Source organism: Anolis carolinensis, chromosome 6 (assembly GCF_035594765.1).
Source record: "Anolis carolinensis isolate JA03-04 chromosome 6, rAnoCar3.1.pri, whole genome shotgun sequence".
NCBI classification, from domain to species: domain Eukaryota; kingdom Metazoa; phylum Chordata; class Lepidosauria; order Squamata; family Dactyloidae; genus Anolis; species Anolis carolinensis.
Window position 1 is genome coordinate 67,616,079 of NC_085846.1, and position 26,302 is coordinate 67,642,380.

The 26,302-nt window shown below is 37.4% G+C and overlaps 1 protein-coding gene across 2 annotated transcripts in view; it reads left to right on the forward strand.

Annotated features, from left to right (window-relative positions):
* The window catches only part of topbp1 (DNA topoisomerase II binding protein 1), a 44,316-nt gene that overhangs the window by 7,258 nt on the left and 10,756 nt on the right, over nucleotides 1-26,302 (forward strand). For both annotated transcript variants that reach the window (XM_062957324.1, XM_062957325.1), the window contains exons 4-21: nucleotides 56-199; nucleotides 1,716-1,897; nucleotides 2,700-2,893; nucleotides 4,926-5,105; nucleotides 6,166-6,335; nucleotides 7,082-7,245; nucleotides 7,732-7,964; nucleotides 9,422-9,726; nucleotides 11,614-11,786; nucleotides 12,485-12,696; nucleotides 14,953-15,242; nucleotides 16,647-16,820; nucleotides 17,645-17,754; nucleotides 18,758-18,881; nucleotides 21,045-21,188; nucleotides 21,827-21,911; nucleotides 22,127-22,319; nucleotides 25,056-25,279. In XM_062957324.1, the coding sequence (XP_062813394.1) occupies nucleotides 56-199; nucleotides 1,716-1,897; nucleotides 2,700-2,893; nucleotides 4,926-5,105; nucleotides 6,166-6,335; nucleotides 7,082-7,245; nucleotides 7,732-7,964; nucleotides 9,422-9,726; nucleotides 11,614-11,786; nucleotides 12,485-12,696; nucleotides 14,953-15,242; nucleotides 16,647-16,820; nucleotides 17,645-17,754; nucleotides 18,758-18,881; nucleotides 21,045-21,188; nucleotides 21,827-21,911; nucleotides 22,127-22,319; nucleotides 25,056-25,279 (3,301 nt within the window). The remainder of the gene's footprint in view (nucleotides 1-55; nucleotides 200-1,715; nucleotides 1,898-2,699; nucleotides 2,894-4,925; nucleotides 5,106-6,165; nucleotides 6,336-7,081; nucleotides 7,246-7,731; nucleotides 7,965-9,421; nucleotides 9,727-11,613; nucleotides 11,787-12,484; nucleotides 12,697-14,952; nucleotides 15,243-16,646; nucleotides 16,821-17,644; nucleotides 17,755-18,757; nucleotides 18,882-21,044; nucleotides 21,189-21,826; nucleotides 21,912-22,126; nucleotides 22,320-25,055; nucleotides 25,280-26,302) is intronic.

Consider the following 26,302-nt stretch of genomic DNA (forward strand, 5'->3'; position numbering starts at 1 on the left):
GGATTTATTTATGAAGAAAATATCCTATTGACTTTCTCCATTTACGTTTTCTCAGCTGGGCTGTAGAATTGTAGGACCACAGGTTGTTATCTATTGTATGAAGAACCAACGGTGTGTCCCAAGAGCTGATTATCCAGTATTTAATATGACCATGGCTGATGTGACGATATCATGTACAAATCTTCAGAAGGAAACTAGGGTAATGTATTTTGGAATACATTGTTCATCCATTGTGTGTGGTTTATCTTCTAGATCAGTGTGGTCCAATCTGCGGGCCGCATGTGACCCACCAATTCATTTTTGTTGGCCCTTGCCCTTACTGGAAAAATATTTTAACTTAACATTTGGAAAAAAATCATTTACCCTTCTTACTGCTTTAAGTTTTTAAGAAACATTTTTTTCTGGAATATCTCTGGCCCTCACACATCTATACTAAAATTTGATTGGCACTTGGGTAACTAAAAATTGGACCACACTGTTCTAGATTATTATATTAGGTTTCTTCTAGCAGTAAAAGTGGTACAAAGTCATAGCAACTAAAACCTCAAACCCACTTTCAGAGTGGCTCATGAGTATGCATGCCAGGTTTGATAAAGATTCATTGTTGGTTGGGTTCACACTGTTCTCTGGATGTCGATGAACTGTAATTCCCATCATCCTCTGTCGTTGCGCTCCAAACCCCACCAGTATTCCTAACATCCAGGACCTCTCCAAACCCCTCCAGTATTTACAGATGGTCATGTTGGATATATGTGCCAAGTTTTGTGCAGATCTATCATCAGAGGGGTCAGAGGGCTCTCTGAAAGTGGGAGCCATCTTGGAAATACATACGAACATAGGTTGGTAGCTAGGTAGATACATAGATGCATTGCTCTTTCATATAAGATTTTTTTCAATAACATACATTTCAATTCTATGCTTCCACAATTTAAAGATACTTGCCATATTTTTTGGTAGGATAGACTTTATTGTATAATTTGAAAATTATTATATCCTTTCTTTTCCTCTGTTTTTTACAATAATGCCAAAACTGTCCACTTCCTGATTCTCCTATGCTGTATATCAGAGATAGGGAATCATTGACCTACATTTCCCATAATCCTCACCCAGCATGTCCAATAATTTATAATGGTACACAATACATCATGATTAGAATTAGAATGTAAAATGCCTATCCCTGTTTGCATTGTCGATATATTGTGCCTTTCCCCGAATCTTCTCAAGTGTGCCAGTATTGCTTCTGTTGTGCTTTTCAAACTATTTTTGAGCTATACTTCTACTAGTACAGTAGAGTCTCACTTATCCAACATAAACGGTCCAGCAGAATATTGGACAAGCGAATATGTTGGATAATAAGGAGGGATTAAGGAAAAGCCTATTAAAAATCAAATTACATTATGATTTTACAAATTAAGCACCAAAACATCATGTTTTACAACAAATTTGACAGAAAAAGCAGTTCAATACACAGCAATGTTATGTAGTAATTACTGTATTTACGAATTTAGCACCAAAACATCACAATGTATTGAAAAGATTGACTACAAAAACATTGACAACTAAGAGGCAGACTGCGTTGGATAATCCAGAATGTTGGATAAGGAAATGTTGAGACTCTACTGTATTGCAGTTGTATAGCGTTGTTTGCCTTTCTCGTGCTTTCCAAATTTGTTTCATCTGTGTAATTTCATTGTTTTTATGTGCTCCTATTTTAGGAAGAACTCCATAAGCATGTACAGATGATGGGAGGCCGTGCATACCGAGATCTTAATGTGTTAGTAACACATCTTATAGCTGGAGAAGTTGGAAGCAAAAAATACTTAGTTGCTGCTAATTTAAAGAAACCTGTTTTGCTTCCCTCTTGGATACAAGCGTTATGGGATAAATCCAAACATAGGTAAGACTGCAATTTGTACATTTATTAACATTCTACAAAGTAAAAAATTAAGAGCTACTTTAATAAAGATTTTAAAATTACTACACAATCTTGCTTTTGCTCAGTCTCAGTACTAAGAAAGAATAATTTCAACCAATTATCCCCACTTATAATAATGGGAGAATGGCAAAAATGTAGAGTGATATCTTTGACTAATGCTTTGTTGTTTGGTTGAGTATAGTGATATAGCCTAAGGACTAATCAATAACATTTATTTATTTGACCGATGCATTACCATAGAATTTTGTACTGTTACATAGATACTTTCATAGAATTGGAGATTGATTAATTAAAATAAGTGAGATTGGAGTTAGTTGGATAACTAACATAAACCACATTGATTTCTGTGGGTCTTCTCTAAATGTGACTGAACTCAGATATGGTTTATCTGCTAATGAGAAATGTTAAGTACAGTAGAGTCTCACTTATCCAAGCTAAACGGGCTGGCAGAAGCTTGGATAAGCAAATATCTTGGATAATAAAGAGGGATTAAGGAAAAGCCTGTTAAACATCAAATTAGGTTATGATTTTACAAATTAAGCACCAAAACATCATGTTATACAACAAATTTGACAGAAAAGGTAGTTCAATGCGCAATAATGTTATGTTGTAATTACTGTATTTACGAATTTAGCACCAAAATATCACGATATCTAGAAAACATTGACTACAAAAATGGCTTGGATAATCCAGAAACTTGGATAAGCGAGGCTTGGATAAGTGAGACTCTATTGTATCTTGTTATTGTCCTTGGTTCCAACAGGATGATTAGATACACAGACATAAACATGGATGACTATTTGTGCCCTTTGTTTTTCGGCTGTACGGTGTGTGTAACTGGCTTGAGCAGCACAGACCGAAAAGAGGTTCAACGTCTCACTACCGAAAATGGTGGCCAGTATACAGGGCAACTCAAATTGAATGAATGCACTCACCTTATTGTTCAAGAGCCAAAAGGTAAATTTCTGTTTGAAACAAACACAGTTTTTCTTGGGTTTAACTCAGGAAGCTTCTTATATTTCTACATTGATTCATGATTACAAACATTAGATTTAATTATGAATCAGGTGTGAATCTCAAGTGCAGAGGATATACTGTGGGCAAAGCACAGCCTGCTGGCAACCTGCAGACTCCCAAGTTCTTTTTTTGCAACTTGCTCCAATTCATCAACACCAGTGAAAACAGTGGGTGAGTGTTGTTGCTATAGTGGAGTTTGCCACCAACATTCAAGGAGAAACTTCAGTTATAACAGCAATTAGAAGGGTAGGATAATAGCAGTGGAAAGTTTCCTGAACACCTCTACTTCCTGGATGGTCTGGCTCTGAGGATCAGGAAGGAAGTACAGTCTATATTTTCAGATTTGGCTTTTGAGGAGTTAATTTACAGCCCAACAAAAACAGCAAAAAATTCTTGATGTCTCAGTTTTTAGTCTTAATCCTGGGATTGTTTGTGGTGCTGATTCAGAAAATTGCATTGGATAGACCGCATTATCTCTAGTTTCTTAGATATCATTATCATGGTTATTATGGGGGAGCAGAAGAAGACATGAGTTCTGTATCTCAAATACTAGAGGTGATAGGGGAAAAATGATGTCATTTTTGGAATCAACAGTTCAGTTAGCCCCCAAAACAGGTATAACATTTGAGGCACCAAAATGTGTGTTGACGAGTGTTTATTCACAGGTTTGATTAACATATTATCTCTAGGAATCTCTAGGTGTGACAATGGTCAATGTACTCTGGTCATGCTGGATGACTTAGAGATTTCTAGAGAGAATACCTCTCTAGGAATGTATATTTCTTCTGTTATTCTGTGGTCAGCTTCTAGTAGATGTTGACAGTAGAGTTGTGCTGAAGGACCTAGATGTTTTTAGAGAGGTGTTCTCTCAGGTCAAAAAATAATAATGCCTTTATTCATGTGTTTTCACTTTTATGAGGGTACCATGCTCCTAATCTCCAGTGAATGTGAAGGGCTGACTGTAGTTATGTTATGCAGAGGCAGGTTGTAACAGTGGCATTTTAATCTTCTTTATGGTGGGATAGTGTGATCATATTTGCTTGCAGTGTCAGCCTAGGAAGTGTTGGTGTGGTGTGGTGTGGTGTGGTGAAGAATGCTCCCGCCCCCGAATAGCCCAATGTGTACTGTAAATTACAAATATTGAGAAGATCCACCATCTCTTACATTTTCACTTTTGCTTAGCATTAGATTCCACTAAATTGGAACATAGCCTTTAGTAAAACCTTTTTTCTGCTATTTATTTATTTATTTTCTTTATACCGCACCTTTCTCCCCGTGGGGACTCAAGGCAGCTAACAATCCCACCCTTTGGTCATAATTTTAAAAAGTGCAATACAAAAATAATTTTAAAAACCATTCAATAATAGAGTGGATTATGGTAAAAAAAAAAAAACCTAAACAGGTTAGGTGGTTGTATTTGGACCACAGTAATGTTATTGGATATTCTCATGAGGATAATTTTAAGTAGTGTCTCTGTCTCATCAAAATCAAGAAGTGAAAGTTCTGTTTAAAAATTGCTGGTCCTGTTTGTACTGCATCTACTTCCTACAATTCAGACATAACACAATTACAGTCACTCATTTTTATCTGGAGACATGAGAAAAGCCTCCCAGCAGGATGGTAACACCTCCGCGCGTCCCCTGGACAGTGTGTCTGTAGACTGCCCATTCTCTCACACCAGAACCACCTTGTAGCATGTTAGCTTCTGACACGATTTTTTTTTAAATCTGAATATTGAATTGTACGGATGGCCAAAAAAGCAGCACTACTCAATGTGTCAATGCAGCCATTTTGAGGGCAAATATAAATTTATTCTAAGAAGTGGGAGATTAGTTCATTTTCACAAGTCAGATGGCAGTAGATACCTCTAAGGAAATTATGAGTGACAGGATCTTGTGTGCAGAATATCTTTCTCAGTGAATTTTTTAAATGTCAGTTTTAGTTGTGCTTTCTTTTACTCTGTGTTGAAAAGGTCAGAAATATGAATGTGCAAGAAGATGGAATATCCATTGTGTATCTATGCAGTGGTTTTTTGACAGCATTGAAAAAGGATTTTGCCAGGATGAATCAATGTATACAGTAATCCCCAAATCAAAGCAAGAAAATGCACCGAATACATCAACTCCGACTAGCCAAGCTAGCAATCTTGACAGTAAGTAATAAATTCCCCAAGTGGTGGAATTTATGTAAAACAAAAGGTTTGGTTATTTTTACTAATTTCTTTCTGCAGTCTGAGAAGGTTTTGCCATGTTTCTGAGAATTTTTGCAAGCCTTTCCAGTATGCCTCTCTAAAAATAAGGACAATGTCATTTTGTATGCTTTAATAATGTCTGTATACATCTTTGACATTTATGTAGTTTCTAAATTCCAATGCATAAATAGTAAAGTAAATATTTTGAACATGGTCTGTAAAGATTAAGAGGGCCATTTATGGATTTTGTATGCCACCTTTCTCTTAGAATAGACTCCCAAAGAGTCAATGGAAAAACCTTCACAATAAAAATGTAAAAACAATTAAATTCACCACATTAAATACAGGGTCTCGATTATCCAACCATTACTCATCCAACATTCTGTATTATCCAACACAGTCTTCCTTTTAGTAGTCAACGTTTTATAGTCAATGTTTTCAATAAATTGTGATGTTTTGGTGCTAAATTCGTAAATGCAGTAACTACTACATAACATTACCGTGCATTGAACTGCTTTTTCTGTTGATTTGTTGTAAAACATGATGTTCTGGTGCTTAATTTGTAAAATCATAACGTAAGTAGACATTTAATAGGCTTTTTCTTAATCTCTCCTTATTATCCAACATTTTTGCTTATCTAACGTTCTGCTGGCCCGTTTATGTTGGATAAGTGAGACTCTACTGTAGTGTAAAACAATTTAAAAGACATATACAAGTTAAAAAAAATAAAGAAAACACACACCCTTGCTTACACATTGCTTACACACATTAAAAGACAAATACTTAATGTGCCATCTCCTTGGAGAGCACTGTGTGGAACAACAGAGAGAAGAAAATTAGTCTCTACCTCTGCTATATTTCAGCATGTGTACATCCAGATAAAACTGGTTAACAGATTAAAATAATTTATATTTAGTGGCATTTTTAGCCTTTTTGTTTATTGCAAACTAATATCATAGTGGTACAGTTATGTTGCTTTCCAAATATGCTTTTAACCTTCTTGTTTGAATATTATTCGAAGGTCGAACCTTCTCAGATGTCAGCCACATTTCAAACATCAATTTAACAGGAATTAATGAAACATCGTATAGCTCTTCCATGAACAGCAGATTGGGCCATCCTTCTGATGAACTGAACAATTTGGATATTAGTTCCTTGCAAGCACCTGAAGATTTACTGGATGGATGCAGAGTATGTCTAATTGTCTATTCTCAATTGTGAAATGACCTTGATATGCAAATTGAAATTTGGAGCTGGTAGAGCTGTTGGGCAGAATTTGGATTTACACTCATGGATTATACCTTCAAAGCAAATATAGTCATCCTTCAACATTTGAAGCTTTGACTTTTGTGGATTTATTTAGATTTGGGTTATAATATTCTCTATAAGGATATTTTATTTGTGGTTTTTCACTTTCAGAGAGGTCTTATGCCCCTAACCCTAGTGAATGTGGAGTGCTGACTTTATTGTTACCATAGTTTTCCTGCAGCCAGGGATAGAAGATACAGGGATGCTCTGTTAGGGAATCACTTAGACTTTGTAGCTTTTTCATTAGTGCTTTTATTTGAAATGAAGTTAATTGCTTTGAAGAATAGTTTTCTTTAGTTGTAGAAACAATTCATTGGATGTTGTGATTCAATAGAGATATTGTGGAGAATATTTGTTACTTTTCATATAAATGATGAAAAAAAGGCCTTCCAACAGTTAGGAAATGCGAACAGCCACGAGATCACATACAATTGTTGGTCATGTTTAGGGAATAATTCATTGGCATTAATAAGATTTGTTTGCAATATGTGGAGTAGTGGTTTGTTTCTTCAGTTTTTATTCAAAGAAAACATCAAGTGAAGATCTGATTGCTTGTGAAAGTATCTTAACTTGCCTGTAAATTATCAAATATCTTCAGGAATTTTTTTCTTACTTTTTTTCCCCTTCAGATTTACCTTTGTGGTTTCAGTGGAAAGAAATTAGATAAAATTAGACGGCTTATCAACTGTGGAGGTGGCGTCCGTTTTAATCAACTTAATGAAGATGTGACACATGTCATTGTGGGTGACGATGATAACGAACTAAAACAGTTCTTAAAGAAGACAGTGCAGAGGTACGGATTCATTGCATGCTTTATCTCCTTGCATGTTTTTTTTTCTGTGAAAAGAATGGTAACCATTAAATGTGTAAACTTGGTGTTTCACCACATTGCATATTGTGTTGTGGGCAATGCTGAGTATTGTATTACTCAATTATAATTTTTAAAAAATCAATATGCCATGTTCAAAATGATTTGAAGTGTTAAGTGAATGTTATCCATATATAGTTTGTAATAATCTTTCCCAAATTTGATTCCTGAAGTACATAGATTGTGCTCACAAATTGTGAGACAAACTGCCTCCTTAGAAAGAATTGTTTCATGTTTAAATTAACATACAAATAAAGATATTGAAAGATGAGTTTAGGAATCTCAGGTTTCTGTGCCACTTCTCTTTGCTCAGGAACTATACCTTGTCTTAGTAGAAATGTGAAATAGTATGTTTCTTCTTGGAAGAATTTATTTTCCAATTGATTTAATGTACTTTTTTTTGTTTAATAGGCCATATGTTGTAACAGTACAATGGCTTTTGGAATGCTTTAAAAAAGGTTATTTACTACCTGAGGAGCAGTACATCTCCGAAAACTATCAACCAGTAAACAGTCCAGTTTTGGAGCAGCCAGTCTTCCTCAAACGAAACAGCCTTGCAAAGAAAGAAACCATCAGTATCCAAAAGGCTCCAGAAGCAGATGATGATCTGCTTTCTCAGTATGCAACTCAGGATTCCACAGTAGGTAAGAGATCTGTCCAGCAAACCCCCCTTGCTCTTACTTGCAGCATATTGATATATTTTAATAGCTCACAGAGCCCAGATAAAGTTTTCTTACACTTAATTTAACTTAATACCATGCCTTTTTTTCTTGCCATGGGACAAGGTTGAAACAATATACTGTATTTCTTCAGTTCTAAGATGCACTTTTTTTCTAAGTAAACATTTATTAAAATGGGGTGCGTCTTAGAATCACAGCTGTATCTTATGTATTTGTGTTGTTGTTGGTACTGAAATTAGGGTGCGTCTTACAATTGATAGCGTCATACAGTTGAAAAACTATGGTACATATCTTGCTCAACTAACAAAATTCATATAAATTGCATAATCAAGACAGTGGAGTCTTGGAGAAATACAGTATAACTAAATACTTGATGGTTAAAAGTTTACAGAATAATTAAATTGGCAATTATGTTAAACAATTGAAACAGTATTAAAATAATAAAAAAAACAATACAAATAAGAGTACTGCATATAAATCTTACATTGCTAATTGACTCTTTCTGTTTTTCTTTGGCCTTTTGTCAACTCAATGTGTCGTTCAGTCAAGCTCTCTTTTTCAGTGTTGATTCTGCTTCTTGTGCTGTATGACCTTTAGTTTATCTAGCTTATGGCATCTCTCTTCTTTCCTCACATTCCAGTCTTCCAGATGTTCCACTCTCTCTCTTTGCCAGTATAACTCACTCGTCCTTTTCTAAATGTTGCATGAGCTTATTTGCAGACTTGTCAGTTCTCTCACAGAAACTATACTGTGCAAAATCATCAGCAGACAAAATGCTTGTGAACATTATTTTGATTTTGAAACAACCCAGCCAGTTATGATCCTGCAGGTGTGATGAGACAATTTGTTTATTCATTATTCATTATTATTATTCACATGTAAACCTTGAATGAAATACCTCAATTTATGTATACAGACAGCCCCTGAGTTACATATAACCTCCCTCTGTTTTATTGGGGCTTTGTTCAGCATTTATAAAAAAAGAGGAAACATTTGATAAAACCAAATTAAAGAGGGTGACTTTGGAAATACTTCCAGTGTTAAAAAGTAATTGGACTAGCTCCGGCATTGCTTAGAATTTAAACTCCTTCAACTCTTCCATTATACTGAAAAATTGAGGAATATAACAACTTTTTGTGTTTTAAATCCAAAAAATTGAGTTCAAATTTGATCTGTCATTTATAGGGTTTTTTTTTCACAATTCACTTTGATATTTTTAGATTGAATGTTGTGACTGAATGAAAGTAGTAATAAACTTTGTGGAAGACCTGTGTGGGATAACATTATTGTGTTTTTCGAATCCAGTTTCTAAAAATACATTTAAAACTCGCAAGCCTGTGAATCACCAATTCATTGTCACTTTGAATTGTATATAGCTTTTGGGGGAAAATAGACTTCTTTACATGTTCATATTTTTCCAGTTGATGCTGGGGGTTGCAGTGAAAACGATCGCACTGCCCTTCAAGAAGAAAAAGAGTTCTCTGCCACCCGCAGTTCCTTGGGCGAGACGACTACAATTGCTGAAGGCGCCTTGTTCAGTGGGAAAAGGTTTCGGCTTCAGGGCTTTGGAAAAGAAGATGAATCCTGCATGAGGGCTCTGATTGAAGAAAATGCTGGGAAGGTTCTGCCTCAACAAAGTAAAGCAGTTGCTGACTATGCAGTGGTTCCTCTCCTGGGTTATACAGTGGAGCCCACTGTTGGAGACGTGGTTACAAATACATGGCTGGTAAGAGAAGCTATAGGATACATGTCTTAAACATACAAGGAAAAGTGAGATAGTGTTGTGTAGTGGTTTGAGCGTTGGGCTACAACTCCTGAGGACAGGGTTTGATTCCCTGCTTGGCCATGGAAACCCAAGGGATGACGTTGGGCAAGTCACATACTTTCAGCCTCAGAAAAAAACCCAGATACGTTCAACTGAGGATCACCATGTGTCGGAAATGACTTTGAAGGCACATAGGAGCAGCAAATGAGTAAAAAGCTAATTGTGAACTGAGCCATGCTACAAGGCAAATTAAGAATCTCACATTTGTATTACTTTTTTGTTTTATTTCTGTGTGCTTTAATTGCTGAAATAATGTACACAGATGACATAGCTCAGGCCTTTTTAGATTTTTCCACCTTGGAACCCTTTTGGCCTGAGAAATTTTTAAGTGACCCTGATGATATAGGTATATACAAACATCTGACTTACAAACAACTCATAGTTAAGAACAAGGATGAGACAATAGGAAGTGAGAGAAATCTCCTCAAAAGAGAAAATCTCTCCTGAAAGAGGGAAAGGTGTCTCCACTGAAGCTTTATCACCAATCCTTGTTTCAACAACAAGCCAAATTTTCCAAAATCCTATCACAGGGACGGAAAATGAGATGAAATATTTTGAACGGGCACAGACAGCAAAACAAACACCACAGGGGTGTTAACTCTTTCCTATGCTATCCAAAGCAAAATATATAAATGTTTTTGGCTGGAATTGCACTTAAAAAAATTACCTGTTCAGACTTGCATACAAATTAAACTTATGAAGAAACCTACAGAACCTATTGTGTTAGTAACTTGGGTACTGCCTGTATCATATTTCCCTGAAAATAAGACTGGACATTATATTAATTTTTGCTCCATATATGTATATACATATATGCCAATAAAGGCTTATTGAATTGAATTTTTGCTCCAAAAGAAGTCATTCAGAAGATGCCTTATTTTTTTTCATGTACAAGAATCTACATTTATTTAGATACAGTTATATCGTAATTTTCTGGAACATAGCCATGTTATGTCTATAATATTATTTATTTGTATTTAATATATATTAATATTATTATTTTATAATTCAATATGTCCATCATGTGTTAAAATGGATGTACTGCCAGCAAAAGTGTCCATCGAGTTGACTATCTTAACTGGGGCTTATTTTTTTGGGTAGGGCTTATATTACAAGCATCCTGAAAAATCATGCTAAGGATTATTTTCTGGTTAGTTCTTATTTTTGGGGAAACTGTGAAATAGGTATACAAATCAAACATTTACTGATAACAAGGCTTGCTAAACAGGCTGATTTTCTCTTTTATGAAGTACATCTGAAGCATTTTCTGCAAAGTCCACTGTAAATCCTGCAGAATAGATTTGTGTAAACCTCTAAAACAGCCACTAAGTGATGTTCAAGAAACTTATTGCTGCCAAATTTTTGTGACCTCAACATTGAGCTAAGGGAACTCCATTTCAGGTCAGGGCCCACAGTTTAAGAAACATTGATATAGCTGACTTAGAAGAATTCACCTACTGAGACAGCCTAGGGTTTTACTGGAATATGGCTAACAAAGGCCATGCCAGCATTTTTTTCCCTGTATTTTCATTTGAATAAAGCAGTTCTATATTTTCTTCATTTAAGAAACCACATATTATTCTTTGAAGTCAGGAGTAGGTTTAAGTACTAAAAATGGATTAAACTACTGATGCAGTTGCATAAACTACTGATGCAGTTGATTAGTTGAGCAAATACATTGTTGTGTCTTCAAATAATTCTTTAGGTTCTGTGCACTAGAATGATTTTTTGGGCTCCAAAATGTCTGTATTGCTTTAATTGTTTCACTTCGTGTTTCTTGATTGTTAGGTGATGTGTGTAGAACAGCAGTCCCTGCAGGATCCTCAGTCAAATCTGCTTTTCACACCGGTACCAATGAAAGAAGGCTGTGCCCCGTTACAGCAATGTGTTCTGTCTTTCAGCCAATTTAGTGGAGCAGAAAGAGATTCTTTAATTTATTTAGCTAATATTCTTGGTGCAAGGTATGTAACATGCTCATGCTTCTGTTGATTTTTTTGGGGCATCTATAAAACTCTGAAATAATTTAAAGGCAGCAAATACATTGTATACATTTTTTTAAAAATACTGTTATATTCAAGTAATTCAAGGCTACGGAATGACCTTCTGGAAGAGATCCAACAGCTAAATGAGTTGTCAGAAGTTAAAACACACCTGAAGATCTATCTCTTCCAGCAGGCCTACGCAGTCAGTTTTAAGTATGAATTTAACTGTGTATTTTAATATATGTTTTAATTGATATATCTTAACTATGTTTTAATATGTGCTTTTATGGATGTATTTGTGCCCCGCCTCGAGCTGTAAAGAGATGCGGGTAATACATAAAAATTTATTATTACTACTACTAGCAGTATTACTATTAAAATTACAGCTAATATATTGAACTTCTTTCTAGTCCATAATGTTAGATTGTCACTTTTTAAATAAGAATTAGCACCTAAGTGTTACTGTTAGTCCTGAATAGAGTAGACCGCTTGAACCAGTGGTCTTTGCCAATGCATTGTCTCACCATTCAACAATTCAGTGAGTGAATCTACTCTAATTGGGACTAACCAATAGGATGCCAGCCTAGATTTCATTCTTGTTAAAAGGGATGAGTTTGCATTATATGTTTTTAAGGATGATTTTTATGTTATGGAAATGTCATTATTTTTTATTTTAGAGTTCAAGAATTCTTTGTGAGAAAAGCCAACCCAAGAAAAGGGATGCTTGTCAGCACGCACCTGGTGGTGAAGGAGCCAGAAGGCTCCAAATACGAAGCTGCAAAGAAGTGGAATCTCCCTGCTGTTACTATGGCATGGCTGTTGGAGAGTTCAAGGACTGGAGAAAAGGCTGACGAAAGCAAGTTCCTAATTGACAATGTAGTCACTGAAGGTTGGTTAATTTGAAACTTCGTAGATGTATTAAACTAGCATGGTAATTGAAGATATAAGTTATGGCAATACAAAAAACAAAAAACAGAAAAAAGGACAAGAAAAAAAAGGAGGGGAAAGCAGGGGATTTGGGGGGGGGGGTGGGATCTAAAAAGACCTCTGGTCCATTCCGCAGGAAACTGTAATTTCCTTAATTCCTTCCTATTATATGACTAGCTCGCTCTTTATCGCTCTCCTGTTCATCCCCTTTACCATTTTTAACATTCTCGGAGAAGACTGCTGCTGCTGCTGCTGCTCAGTTGTTTAGTCATCTCCGACTCTTCATGACCGCATGGACCAGTCCACGCCAGAGCTCCCTGTCGGCCGTCACCGCCCCCAATTCCTTCAAGGTCAAGCCAGTCACTTCAAGGATACCGTCCATCCATCTTGCCCTTGGTCGGCCTCTCTTCCTTTTTCCTTCCATTTTCCCCAGCATCGTGATCTTTTCCAAGCTTTCCTGTCTCCTCATGATGTGGCCAAAATACTTCAGCTTTGCCTCAACTATCCTTCCCTCCAGTGAGCAGCCAGGCATTGTTTCCTGGAGGATGGACTGGTTGGATCTTCTTGCGGTCCAAGGCACTTTCAGGATTTTCCTTCAGCACCAGAGTTCAAAAGTGTCGTATCTTCCTTTGCTCAGCCTTCCTTATGGTCCAGCTCTCGCATCCATAGGTTACTATGTGGAATACCATTGCTTTGACTATGCGGACCTTCGTTGCCAGTGTGATGTCTCTGCTCTTCACTATTTTATCAAGATTGGCCATTGCTCTCCTCCCAAGAAGTAAACGTCTTCTGATTTCCTGGCTGCAGTCTGCATCTGCAGTGATCTTTGCACCTAGAAATATAAAGTCTGTCACTGCCTCCATGTTTTCTTCCTCTAGTTGCCAGTTATTAATAGGTGTAGTTGCCATGATCTTGGTTTTCTTGATGTTTAACTGCAACCCAACTTTTGCACTTTCTTCTTTCACCTTGGTGATAAGGCTCCTCAGCTCCTCCTCACTTTCGGCCATCAGAGTGGTATCGTCTGGAGAAGACTATTCGAAACTAATCTGCCATTTATCCTGGAGATAGCTTTTCACAGGAGTGCAGTCCATCTTATATCTTTTATTCTGCTCTCGCAGCAGGAAAGTCAGGGAGTCCATATCCATATATTCTCTAAGTTTTATTATCCATTCTTCCACCGTCTGAATGTCTTTGGTGCGCCATTTCTGGGCCAAAAGAGTCCGCGCAGCTACCGTGATATAAAGTAAGATTATGTCCTCATTTCTTCCTAGCTCAAAATCGGTGATATTTAGCAAATAATATTCCGGTTTAAAGTCAAATTTAATCATCTAGAGCTGATTTTCCCTGCATATCTCACGGACCTCATTTTAGGTCTCACGGCTCACCAGTGGGCCGCAGCCCATAGGTTGGGAATAACTGTTTTATGCTTATTTTATATACCTATATATATGGAGTTACATAAAAATGCTCAGGCTAAAAGGGGTCATGAGTGGAAAAAGTTTAAGAATCCCTGCTCTAGGGGCCCAGTAGAGCCATGCCATCTGCAAATTGCAGAGCAGCAAATGACTCTGTCAAGGCATGGGCAAACTAAGGCCCGGGGGCTGGATGAGGCCCCCTGGCTGGTTACCTCAGGCCCTCCTTGCTTTCCCTGTCTTCTCAGCGTAAGGACATGGTGGCTTACTACATCCTTATGCAGAAAGGATGGGGAAGGCACACCGCAGCTGAGAGCCGTCTGGAGCGCTCTCAGCCACCGCATGTCTCGCCCTCCTCCTGGCATAAGGACGATGTGAGGACGACCCAAGGAAGGTACACAGTGACTGAGAGACCTCCAGAGTGCTCTCGGCCATCGCCATGTGTCTCATTTTCCTCCCGGCATAAGGATGGAGCAAGCAGCCCCATCCTTATGCCAGGGGGACAACTTGAGGATAACCTGGGCCCTATTCCACCCACTCCCAGCCCCACCCTCTCACAGGCCCTCTCAATCCTGATCCCATCCCACCCAATGCGTGCCTGGCCACCCTCCCTCCCGGCCCGACCCATTCAGTCAGGCCCACAATGTGGCCCCAAGGCAAAAAAAAAAGTTTGCTCATGCCTGTTCTAGGTTATTTTGTACTTTGAAATACATTTTCAGCTTGCTTCCTTATAAAGATTCACCTGAGAAATAGTTGTTTTTTAAAAAAAAATGATGGTGCTTTTTTGTACTTTAAATGCAAATAAGAGAATCCCACGGATCAGCTTGATGAAGGAGCAGCAGATGCTTCAGCTTCAAATATGCCTAATCAACCTAGCGGTCTGTTTGAAACTGGGAAGAAAACAGCTGTAACACCACTGGATATGAACAGGTTTCAGAGCAAGGCTTTCCGAACTGTTATTTCACATCACATTGCTAAAAAGCCAAGCCCTCCACTGGGTGGAAAGCCATTACAGAAAGAACCGTCTCTGCATTTGGACACACCATCTAAATTTTTATCTAAAGACAAGCTCTTCAAGCCATCTTTTGATGTTAAGGTAAATGTGTTAGAATCTGTGTACATATTAACTGTATCTAATAGTTCTTATCATGTCAGTGATAATGTTGTGTACACATCTCTTTTAGAAAATACAATGTTGATTGTGTTCAGCTATAGTGTTGTTTCACTTCTACTATATGATAGTTGTGATTCATGTAAAATGATTAAAAACATGTAAAACTGTTAATCATATTGTAGACTTGCACTACTAAAAGGCTTTTTATGTGCCTGAAATATTAAATATGTTGCAGAGAACTGGTGAATATAATAATAAGTTTGATCCGGTCATAGTGATCTGCCACAGAACTTAGTTACCCTTCAAGGAGACCAGTCAGAATCACTGGAACTATAAAGTTCACTTTGTATAACTTAAGTTCCACTAAATGGAATGGATCTCCTCTTAACTTATTCTGATGATCCATCGTTCTCCTTTCTTGAAAAATATTGAAGAAAACACAACTTGCCATCGATCAGACCCTGGGCTCTAATTAACATTGAGGGATGATGAGAGTTGTGATCCAGGGCCACAAATTGCCCCTTCTGAGCTAGGAAATCCACAGATGTTGAATGTGTCTGGAACGCTGGCTGTGTATTGCTTTTGACAATAGTAGGTAGCAGTGGGAAGAGACAGTTTATATAAAATAGATCAGTTACACGGCTTCTTTTGAATATTATTTAAATTTGTTTCTGAAACCAGCTTTATAGGTGTGTGTAAAGGCATAAAATACTAGAAAATGTGTCTAATTTCGTTAACTTCATTTAAAATCTAGCGATCTCATGTTCATTTAGAGCAGGTTGAGAACAACCTGTAGGTCACCAGATGTTTTGGCCTTCAACTCCCAGAAATCCTAACAGTTGGTAACCTGGCTGGGATTTCTGGAAGTTGTAGGCCAAAACATCTTGGGACCCACAGGTTGAGAACCACTGATTTAAGAGGAAAAGCAGCTGCTTGTCATTTCCAGCGAATAGTGTGCTTCTAATGTCAATATCCAGTGAATAGTGTGTAGCCACTCTGTTTTTTTAATACGATTGGTAAATTAACTAGAAGACAGAGCTCACTGATTTAATAGTTAATAGAAAACATTTTAAGTGCCCTTCCATCTATTTTGGTTTCTGAGAGCCATTCCAGACAGGCCCTATATTCCAGGATCTGATCTCAGGTTTTCTGTTTATCCCAGATTATCTGGCAGTGTAGAGTCATATAATCCAATTTAAAGCAGAAAACCTGGGATCAGATCCTGGGATATAGGGCCTGTCTGGAAGGTCCCCAAGTCTCAGAAACCCAGGTCAGTATTACCTGTGGCCAGGGAGTCAAAGAGCTGCAGTCCAAAACATCTGGATGGCCGAAAGATAAGGATAGAAGTTTTATGCAATACAAAAACATATTTTAAATTTTTCCTAGGATGCTTTAGCAGCTTTGGAAACTCCAGAGGGTGCTAACCAACGAAACAAAACAATAAGCACACCTCTTTCAGAAGTCATTGGCAGGAACCTGAAGCTGGCTTTAGCAAATAGCACTCGGCAAGCGGCTGCTCTTACTGCCAGTCCTCAGCTGAAAGATGTAACCCAACAAAATGTGAGTTTTGGGATTTAGGCAAATTGGGCAGTTTTTGTCTTTGGGTGTTTGTATTTGTTTGTGAAGAAGTCTGACGCCACTAATTCTGTAGTAGGAAGTGATTGTTTCTCAGTGGGGAGAGGTGGGACGTAATTGCTGTTGTGGATTGACTAGGAGTGGTGAAACTATATAATCTCAAATATCAATGCGATCTAGAAAACTTTCTGTAATATAATTGTAATTTCCTCTTTTAATTAAAAATATTTTTCTGCAGTAAATATCTTATTTCTAAATATTGATGAAGCAGACAATTTTGGAAGGCATGGTAAAGTCCATTTTTTTCCGTGCCTTTTTTTACTTAAAAAAATAATAGGTTGGATACAGATTTAGTCATAACTAAAGTAGATCCATTGAAAGCAAAAAGGTCTGTTATAGAGATCTAATTATGATTAATCAAGTCTCATTGAGCAGCAGGCCTGATCAAGGTGTGACTAAATTGGGATTCAACCTAAGAAAGGATAAGCCATTGTGCTTAACTTTTTACATGACATTTCTTTCTTTAAAGAAAAATAAAATAAAATTAAGCTGTAAATTCAGACCTGCCCTCATTCTTGACCAGAGCATGTTGGATCTTTTACTGGTGGAAGGGAGAAACTTGATATTATTTATTTCAACATGACAGACTTACTAATTCATTCTTGAAAATTCAAAACCATTGGCCTTGAAATTGGTGGAATTACAGATTAGTTCCAGTACTTGTAAAGATCTCATTAAATCAGTGGCAACTGACAATTGGCTTTACTCTGAGGTTCTTAACTATATTTGTTCTAACTCTGTTGGAATAGGTGGAAGAGTCAAAACCACTAGAGAACGTTGTTATATGTGTGAGTAAGAAGCTCAGTAAAAAGCAGAGTGAGTTGAATGCTATTGCTGCTTCCCTTGGAGCAGATTACAGGTATGTGCAGTTAACAAAATTATTCGTTTGTAAGATTTCGACATCTTGCTCTCAATGTTATTGATATTAGGGGAAATAGTAGTAGTATGCTGTGCTTAAAGCTTTCTGTGTACTATACAGAAATGGGTTTTTAAATAGCACTGTTTAACAAGATAACAAATCTAATAAAGTTTCCCAAAAATCCCTCAAAGGATGGAAGAGGAATATGATATTTTACTTCGATGTTAGTTACATTGATTTAATTCAGTTGCTTCAGGAAGCTGTAATTCAGCTTTCAAAAGTTAGTTAATCTTTTTATTACTGTTTTCTCCAGAAATGAACTAAAATTAACCATAGAAATTGAAGAATTGTATAAAATAAAATAAAAATGCCTTTAAATCCACAAACACATGTAAGCAAAAGCTTCTTTAAAGCTTCTTTTGTTAGGATGCATGAATGTAAATTGGAAAAGCCTAATATTCATTTTCATATTTCTAAGAAACAGAGTATGGTCTGAAAGGACGTTTTCAATCCCTATATTTTGTGATAATATATTTTGTGATTTTATTTGCCATAAGAAAAACAACCAAGGGGTTTTTTTTCCATGAGGAGTGCAAGCTTCCTTGCCAGAGATAGTGGTAGATGTAATACTTCTAAAAGATATTTTTTTCAGTTGTTTCTTTTTAACTGCTTCAGCTTCACTGGTAATTCGGTTATATTTTTAACTTTTTAACATTGAAAAACTTTATCATTATTATGATGTTTATTTATACCATGCTTTTTCTCTCCACAATGGAGATTCAAAGCGGCTATATCTGTTTTAAGTTTTGTAAGCTGTCTTGAGTCCAAAACTGGAAAAGGGGCAGAATATAAATAAAAAATTAAATGAAAATGATGATGATAGCTGGTATTCTTTTTCATACTTATGGTGTCATAAAATAGATTTATGATCTCATAAATGTTGCTGTTCATATTTATGTTTGTGACACTATTGCTATGAATTGAGACCTTCTGTTTATTTTAGGTGGTGTTTTGATGAAACCGTAACGCATTTCATCTACCAGGGAAGGCAAAACGATAATAATCGGGAGTACAAATCTGCAAAAGAAAGAGGGATACATATAGTATCAGAACATTGGCTTTTAGAGGTATGGAGAAGCAATTTTAGTCCTTTTTCCACACACTAGAATGGGAATTTTGGCCAGTGATATCCCTTGACCAATGGAAGACTCTTGGAACAAGCAAACCCTTTCTTTTTCAGATAGGATACATTTCAAATGTAGGCTGGAATAAATAGGCAGTAACCTGTGCAGTCCTAAACCTTCATACTCTTTAAATTGGCTTAGGCTTTTAGCTTTTCAAAATATTGATTATGGTTTAGCAAGACTTGTCTCCTCATATGAGTGCAACTAAACTTGTTCTCTAAGGGAATAAGGACAATAAGCTCTAGAGTGAGAAATGTGGCCTTGGAGTATAGATGTTGAAGGCAAGGGGACACATACCATTGGGATTAGTCTGCTTGCATATACTGTCTCTGCTATTCCACTACTTTGCACTCTCTCTGCCTTTGTCTATTACCATCTTCCCTTTTTTATCTACTTTCTTTTCCTCTCTTCTCCAGGAAGGAGGAACCAGTCCAGACTACATTAGAAACATTTGCTGGTTCTGAATTCTACACTGTTAGGACTATATCCCATTACATAACTGTAGTACTATAATTCCAATTTAAAATTTAAAATTATTATCACTGTCGTTTGTCATGGCTGCATCCTATCGAATCTTGGGATATGTAGGTTAGGGAGGCAATAGATTTGCCTTGTGAGAAATACCATATTTCTCTGATTCTAAGGCACCATTGATTGTAAGACACACACTAGTTTCAGTATCACCAAAAGGAAAAAAAAGGCCATGATTCATGACACATCCTATCTTTAGAGATGTTTATATGGTACCTCTTAGAATGGAAGAAATGCGTAGTTCATCAAATTACAAATCCCAAGATTTTGTAGGATGGAACTGCGTCAGTTAAAGTGGGATAATAGTGCTATAACTGTGTAGTGTGAAAAGACCCGTGGCGCTTTGCAAGACTCATACTTTTTTCCCCCTGTATGATCATTGGATTGGATTACTGCAATGCACTCTACGTAATTGGTTGGATTACTGCAAAGCACTCTACATGGGGCTGTCTTTGAAGATGGTTCAGAAACTTCAGTTGGTTCAGAGATCAGTGGCCAGATTAATAACAGGAGCTAGTTACAGAGAACGGTCAACTCCTCTGTTTAAACAGCTCCACTGGCTGCCAATAAGTTTCCAGGCCCAATTCAAGGTGCAGGTTATTACCTATAAACGGTTCAGGACCTGCTTATCTCCGTGATCGCCTCCTCTCCTACGAACCAACGCGACCCCTAAGATCATCCGGGGAGGTGCTCCTCTCGCTCCCGCTTTTGTCTCAAATGCGACTGGTGGGGACGAGGGAGAGGGCCTTCTCGGCAGTGGCCCCCCAGCTCTGGAACTCTTTCCCTAAGGAGATCAGGTTAACTCCTTCCCTGCCCATTTTCCACCAGGAATTGAAAACATGGCTGTTCCGGAGAATGTTTGAATGAATAGGCCGAGTAGAGTTGTCAACAGAATAATTCTCTATGTTTATAAAACTACGGCACTTTATCACTGTTACTTATGTCCATGATATAGCACTTTATGAAACCTGTCCCCGCTGGTTCGCTTTTAATTACTCTGATTTTATCTGCTTGGATTTTAATGTATTGTTCATAATATTATTTTGTTTATTTTTGAAATGTTTTAAGTTTTCGTCAAATATGTTGTGTCGTTGTTGGGCTTGTCCCTGTTGTGAGCCACCCCGAGTCCCTTCGGGGAGATGGGGCAGGATATAAAAATAAAGTTTATTTATTATTATTTATCAAGAGCCAATGTTGACAAACTCGAGAGAGAGCCAATGTTGTTTTTACATGTTATGATGTTTGATTTTTTCCCTCATCTTGATGCATTGGAAATCCAAGATTCTCTATGATGTCAACAAAATGGGGAAATTATTATTGTATAGAGAGGAAAATGTTTTCCTTCCATCCAAAATTAATAGCTCACTTCCTCCCTTACCTTTCTCAAGGATGATAAAACATCAAACATCCGGTCATCCCTTGGGCAACATCCTTGCAGACGGCCAATTCTCTCATACCAGAAGCGACTTGCAGTTTCTCAAGTCACTCCTGACATAAAAAAAACTTCCTCACTCTCGATTTATAATATTATTTCCTCTTTTTTGTCTTTACCTTTTTGGTTCTCCCATTTTCCAGAGTGCACAAGAATATAAACGGCTGCCAGAATCCCTGTATCCTCATACATATAACCCCAAAATGAGTTTGAATATTAGTGGGGTCCAAGATGACAGAGGCTCAGAAAGGCTCGACTCAACTGGAAAAATGAGGAAGGACAATGAGGTATCGTCAATATAATGCTTTCTTCTTTCCTTATTTACAGTCACTTTCATTTAGAAAATAAGAAAATAACAAATAACTTTCAAAATTGTTTTCACAATGATTATGTTAATTCTAATAATGAGAGTTTCAGGGATTTTGCTGACATTGTAGTGCATCTTTATAGTTGGGCAAAAGTAACCGAAAGTACAGTATGAACAATTTGACAGATGCGTGGCCTCCTTAAACTGTTTTTAGAAACGATCAATAATTTTAAAGCGAAATAGACTGTTTTGCCTCAAAATTATTGATTGTTTGCCTAAGGAATTCATAAGGTCACCATAAGTCAAAAGGTTACCTGAAGACACATATAGACAGACATGATTTCCATGCAGAATTCAGTCTCTGACATCTTTATAGTGGGAAAGGGATCTGTTCTAGAGAGCCACTGCCATTTAGCAGAACTAGATGGATCAGTGTCATAAGCAGTTTTCTATTTTAGCATTACAGGCAGCATGGAAATACACTGAATTATAAGGGGTTGTCTGGGTAAAATCTTTTAAAAACTATATGTAATTCTCCTTGTGTCAATATTTAACAAGAGAGAAGGAGAATGCTATTTATTTCACTCAGAAATAAGTCTTGAATTTCAACTTTTTTAGACTCTCTCATTGGATGACAATGGTATAGAAGATCAAATAAAAGATGGAGTTTCTATTAAAAAAGACGAAAATACATCAAAAGGAGGTAATATTCTGGTGTCAAGTCTCTTTTTTTTTGAGTCCTTGAAATGTATGAAACATGCAGTAAATTAGTAAAAAAGTAATTAAATATTGTTTTTTAAAGAAACAAACCTTACCATCATGCAAACAAACATATGCAGAGAAACAAATTACACCAAACAAAAGGACAGCAGTGTAATTTTTTGATTTAATTAATTGACATTTCATTTGCATCCCAAGTGCTAACGCAGACACTGGAAATGAGGGAGAACTTTCAAAGGCAGCTACAGGAAATCATGACTGCCACATCCCTGCCCAAGTTGCAAGGACAGAGGACCTCTTTATCTAGGAATGGGTTTGACAGCTCGCCATCCACTCCAGATGGGCCTCGTTCTGTGCGTAACGGACGCAGTAAAGTCTTGGAAGCTCTAAGGTACTACTTGGTCTGCAATGTTGAGTATTGGGCTACAATCTTTGGACCATGTAGCTGTTTGCATGATTGAGTTATAAGATTCTGATGAGAAAAAAGGTTGATCTGGGACCCCACAAGAGTTTTGTTTCATACTGAACAGTGACAAATGTTAAGGCTTTAAGAGAAGTTTAATTGGTGGTATATGGTGCTTCAGATGGTATGAAGCAGAGAAGCATTCCAGCTGTTTGGCTGAGGTGGCATCCAGCATCCCTTTGCTGCTAACTGTAGTACTGGGGTTTCAAACTGATTCTACCCAGGTTTCTCAGTAATCATACTCCTTATCACTAATTATAGGAGGCCCTTGGACTATGTAACTCTTGGGAGTTTTTCTCCCTCCTTAGGCTAAGGGAAGAAGAACTTCCAAGAGTTACATAGAACAAAGGCAGAAAAATGCAATGAAAGTGCAAAAGTGAGCCCCCAGAAGGGTCCCCGTGCAAAACCCCGTCATTTCTGCTTTTGAAAAAGTGCCTGACAATTGTCCACAACCCCTGGAGAGCGGAAGAGGTCTTTTGCTGTGACCCGCCTCGAGCCATGTGGAGAGGCGGGTAAGAAATAATAATAATTATTATTATTTTATAGCTTAAAAATAAAGCATTAAAACATGAGTGTGTGAGTGAGAATGTATGCAACCCACAGGCCAAACTTTGCCCACCTCTACATTAACACTAAAAGAAAATGATTGCTTTAAAAGTTTTTATAATTAGCTGGCTACAATTGAGAGTAAACAAGACAAACTATTAAAAAAAACATTTGTTACTTGTTTTAATGGTGTTTTCAGCATTATCATCCCATTTTAGTATAACGTCAGGTCAGAATTTGCCCCCAAACTCACCAAAGTTGTCTTCAATCTTTAGGTGTTCAGTTGATTGAGTACTTCTATATACATAAAGTACCTTTCTGGGATTGCAGTCTTTTTACTTTTTCATAATTTGACTGGTAAAAAGACAGTTTTTTTGATGATGGCAGACCAATTAGCTCTCAGACCAGATAAAGTTTCTGGCCAAAAATGTTAGCACTTCTTTAAACTTATTTAGGAACCTCGGGGGATCTGAACCAAAGTTGGGGGATGTATTTAGGCTCAACGTTTCGATCAGAAAAGGGAGGAAGTTTATAAACAAAGAAAGCTTTTCGGCAAGGAAATGGAGCAACAGCACTCCCTGGTAGCTGGAACCAAGCACAGCCTCTAAAGATGCCAAAAGATGGGGAAACCCCTCTATATATCTATCTATCTGTAAAGGATGATGTGGCAGATAGGAATCCCTTTTGATCCCACCGCTGCCACCAATTGTAAAGGTGAGGTGACAGGGAGAAATCTTTCAGATCCCACCTCACAGTTACCACCAATTATAAAGATATCTTGATGATGATGTTAATTAATTATTTATTATATATATGACTATCTTCGCTGCCACCAAATGGAGGAGATGTTAGGCAGATGGCACTTATTCTTTTTAAGATTTCTTTATTTACTTCAGATGGTGATGTTGCTTAACTTGGAATATGATTGTGACAGAGACTTAAATGGAATAAAAATCAAAACAAGTTTATTTCGTGTACAGAGCTTAGTGGTTTCTATAACTTCTTAAAGGCACTTAGATTAACGGTTACAAATAGATATGAGGTGTTCTAACTTTCAAATTACTTCTTTCTCCAAAACTGAACTAGAACCTGATCCTCTTGGATCCACTGGGATTAACTTCCCCTAATCCACAGCCTCTATAAATAACCCTAAACAAGTCACCTAACTTGCTTAGTCTGGCCTATTAGAGGTCTGCCTCCCTGGTTTCCTTAAACCTGGAACCAGTCTGTTCCCTGTGACTAAAAATCACAGACTAAAACTGGGTTTTAAAACATTCCCTCTTTCCTTTTCCAAAGGACGGTTGGCTCTGCCCCCGTTGTCATGACAACCTGTCTCCTAATGCTGAGCTGGTTACCTTCTGGTATTATCAGCTCCAATACTTACCATGTTAAACTTAACTAAACCTGACTGTTTAAACAAAATCAAATAAACATGTCATCTATAAACAAAATAAAATCATACACTTCTTTGCACTATCTGTTTTTGTTTTTGTTTTCATGTCAGGAGCAACCGGAGTTGCTTCTGGAGTGAGAGAATAGGCCGTCTGCAAGGACGTTGTCCAGGGGACACCCGGATGTTTTTGATGTTTTACCACTCTTGTGGGAGGCTTCTCTCATGTCCCCGCATGGAGCTGGAGCTGGAAGAGGGAACTCGTCCACGCTCTCCCCGGGTGGGATTCAAACCTGGCAGCTTTCGGGTCAGCAACCCAACCTTCAAGTCACGAGGCATTTATCCCCTAGGCCACCGGAGGCTCCTATATATATCTGTTGTCTGTCTTATCATTGTTATAATTAGCATTGAATGTTTGCCGTATATGTGTTCTGTGATCCTCCCTGAGTCCCCTTCGGGGTGAGAAGTGCAGAATATAAATACTGTAAATAAATAAATAGACACTGGGCTGGAACCAGTCAGGGTCAGAATAAATCCATTAAAATAAGAAGGGCTTAAGCTAGTTGAGACTACTTTGTCTCCTATTGATTTTTGGCTACTAAGTTTAATGACTTAATCTTTCTTAGTAATGTCTGGGATCATTACAGAGTCCCCCAAAAGGTATGCTGAACTTCTATCCCTTACCTTCAAATTCCCTGTGGAAACGTCTGGCTTGTTTTGCTCCTTAGGCAGACCCGCCAGATCGTGACTGATGTCAATACGGAGCCATCCCAGAATGAGCAGATTATTTGGGACGATCCCACCGCAAGGGAAGAGAGAGCAAGACTCGCCAGCAACCTGCAGTGGCCCAATAGCCCTTCGCAATGTTCTGAACAGATTCAGGGGACTGCAGTCAATGTCGGCAATGACTCACTTAGAAAATCCTTGAGCGATACAGAAATTGCTCAGATGGGTAAGAAGAGAGGCATGTTTGCGCTGCAGTATAGCCTTTCATCTGAGATTCATTCTAATGGTTAGGGTGACTTATGTATAAGCTGAATTAATGATGCTCAGCATCACGGTGATCATAGTTGCATTTCCCATTTTTAATCTGAGGTTTTGCTGAATGCTTGGCAATAGGTTGTGTGCCAGTCTTTAACTTGCATTTATCAGTAAATTTTAACTGTATATCTCCTGTTATGTATATGTATTTTAATAGTCTTGTGTTTTCTATCTCTTTTTTTAACCCTGTTAATAACGGTACTTTGCTAGGCATTGTGGTGATCATAATTGCCCTTACCATTTTTATTTGAAGTTTTGCAGATTGCTGGCAAGGATTTAATAATAATAATAATAATAGTAATAGTAATTGCCGATAAATGAGGTTTCTTGGGGTTTCTGTTGTGACCACATGATTCAATACAGCCTAGATTATTCTACTTCTGATGAGCAGCTGTATTTTTCAATGCTTTTTAAAAAAATTTTGTTTAAATCCCCACACATTGAAATTACCGTGACTGTGGGAAGGCTTTGCTACTCAGCTAAACTTCTTTTCTTCATTCTTTTTAAAATTAGAAACTACTCAATTATCTGAGTCCTTTACTAGAACAGCAGTAGAATTGAGGAACAGGTTTACTATATATGAGGTGTTATTTGTGTGGATTGGGCCAAAAATGAAGCCATTATGGAACTTTGCAGCCACAGACTGTTCCACTTCGGTGCTTGTAATTGCTGTCTTTGCGGCTGTCAGCAGTTTCTTGTTGGCTAACTATATGTCTCTTTACTGTTTAAAGGGATACTTGTTTTAGGAAGCCAACATTTGCTTTTTCCTGTTCATATATTTGAAATCTCTTTTTCACTTAAAAATGGGAGAAGTCTGGCTCAATTCTTTCATTGGTGGGGTTCAGAATGCTCTCATTGTAGGTGAACTATAAATCCCAGCAACTACAATTCCCAAATGTCAAGGTCTATTTTCCCCAAACTCCACCAGTGTTCA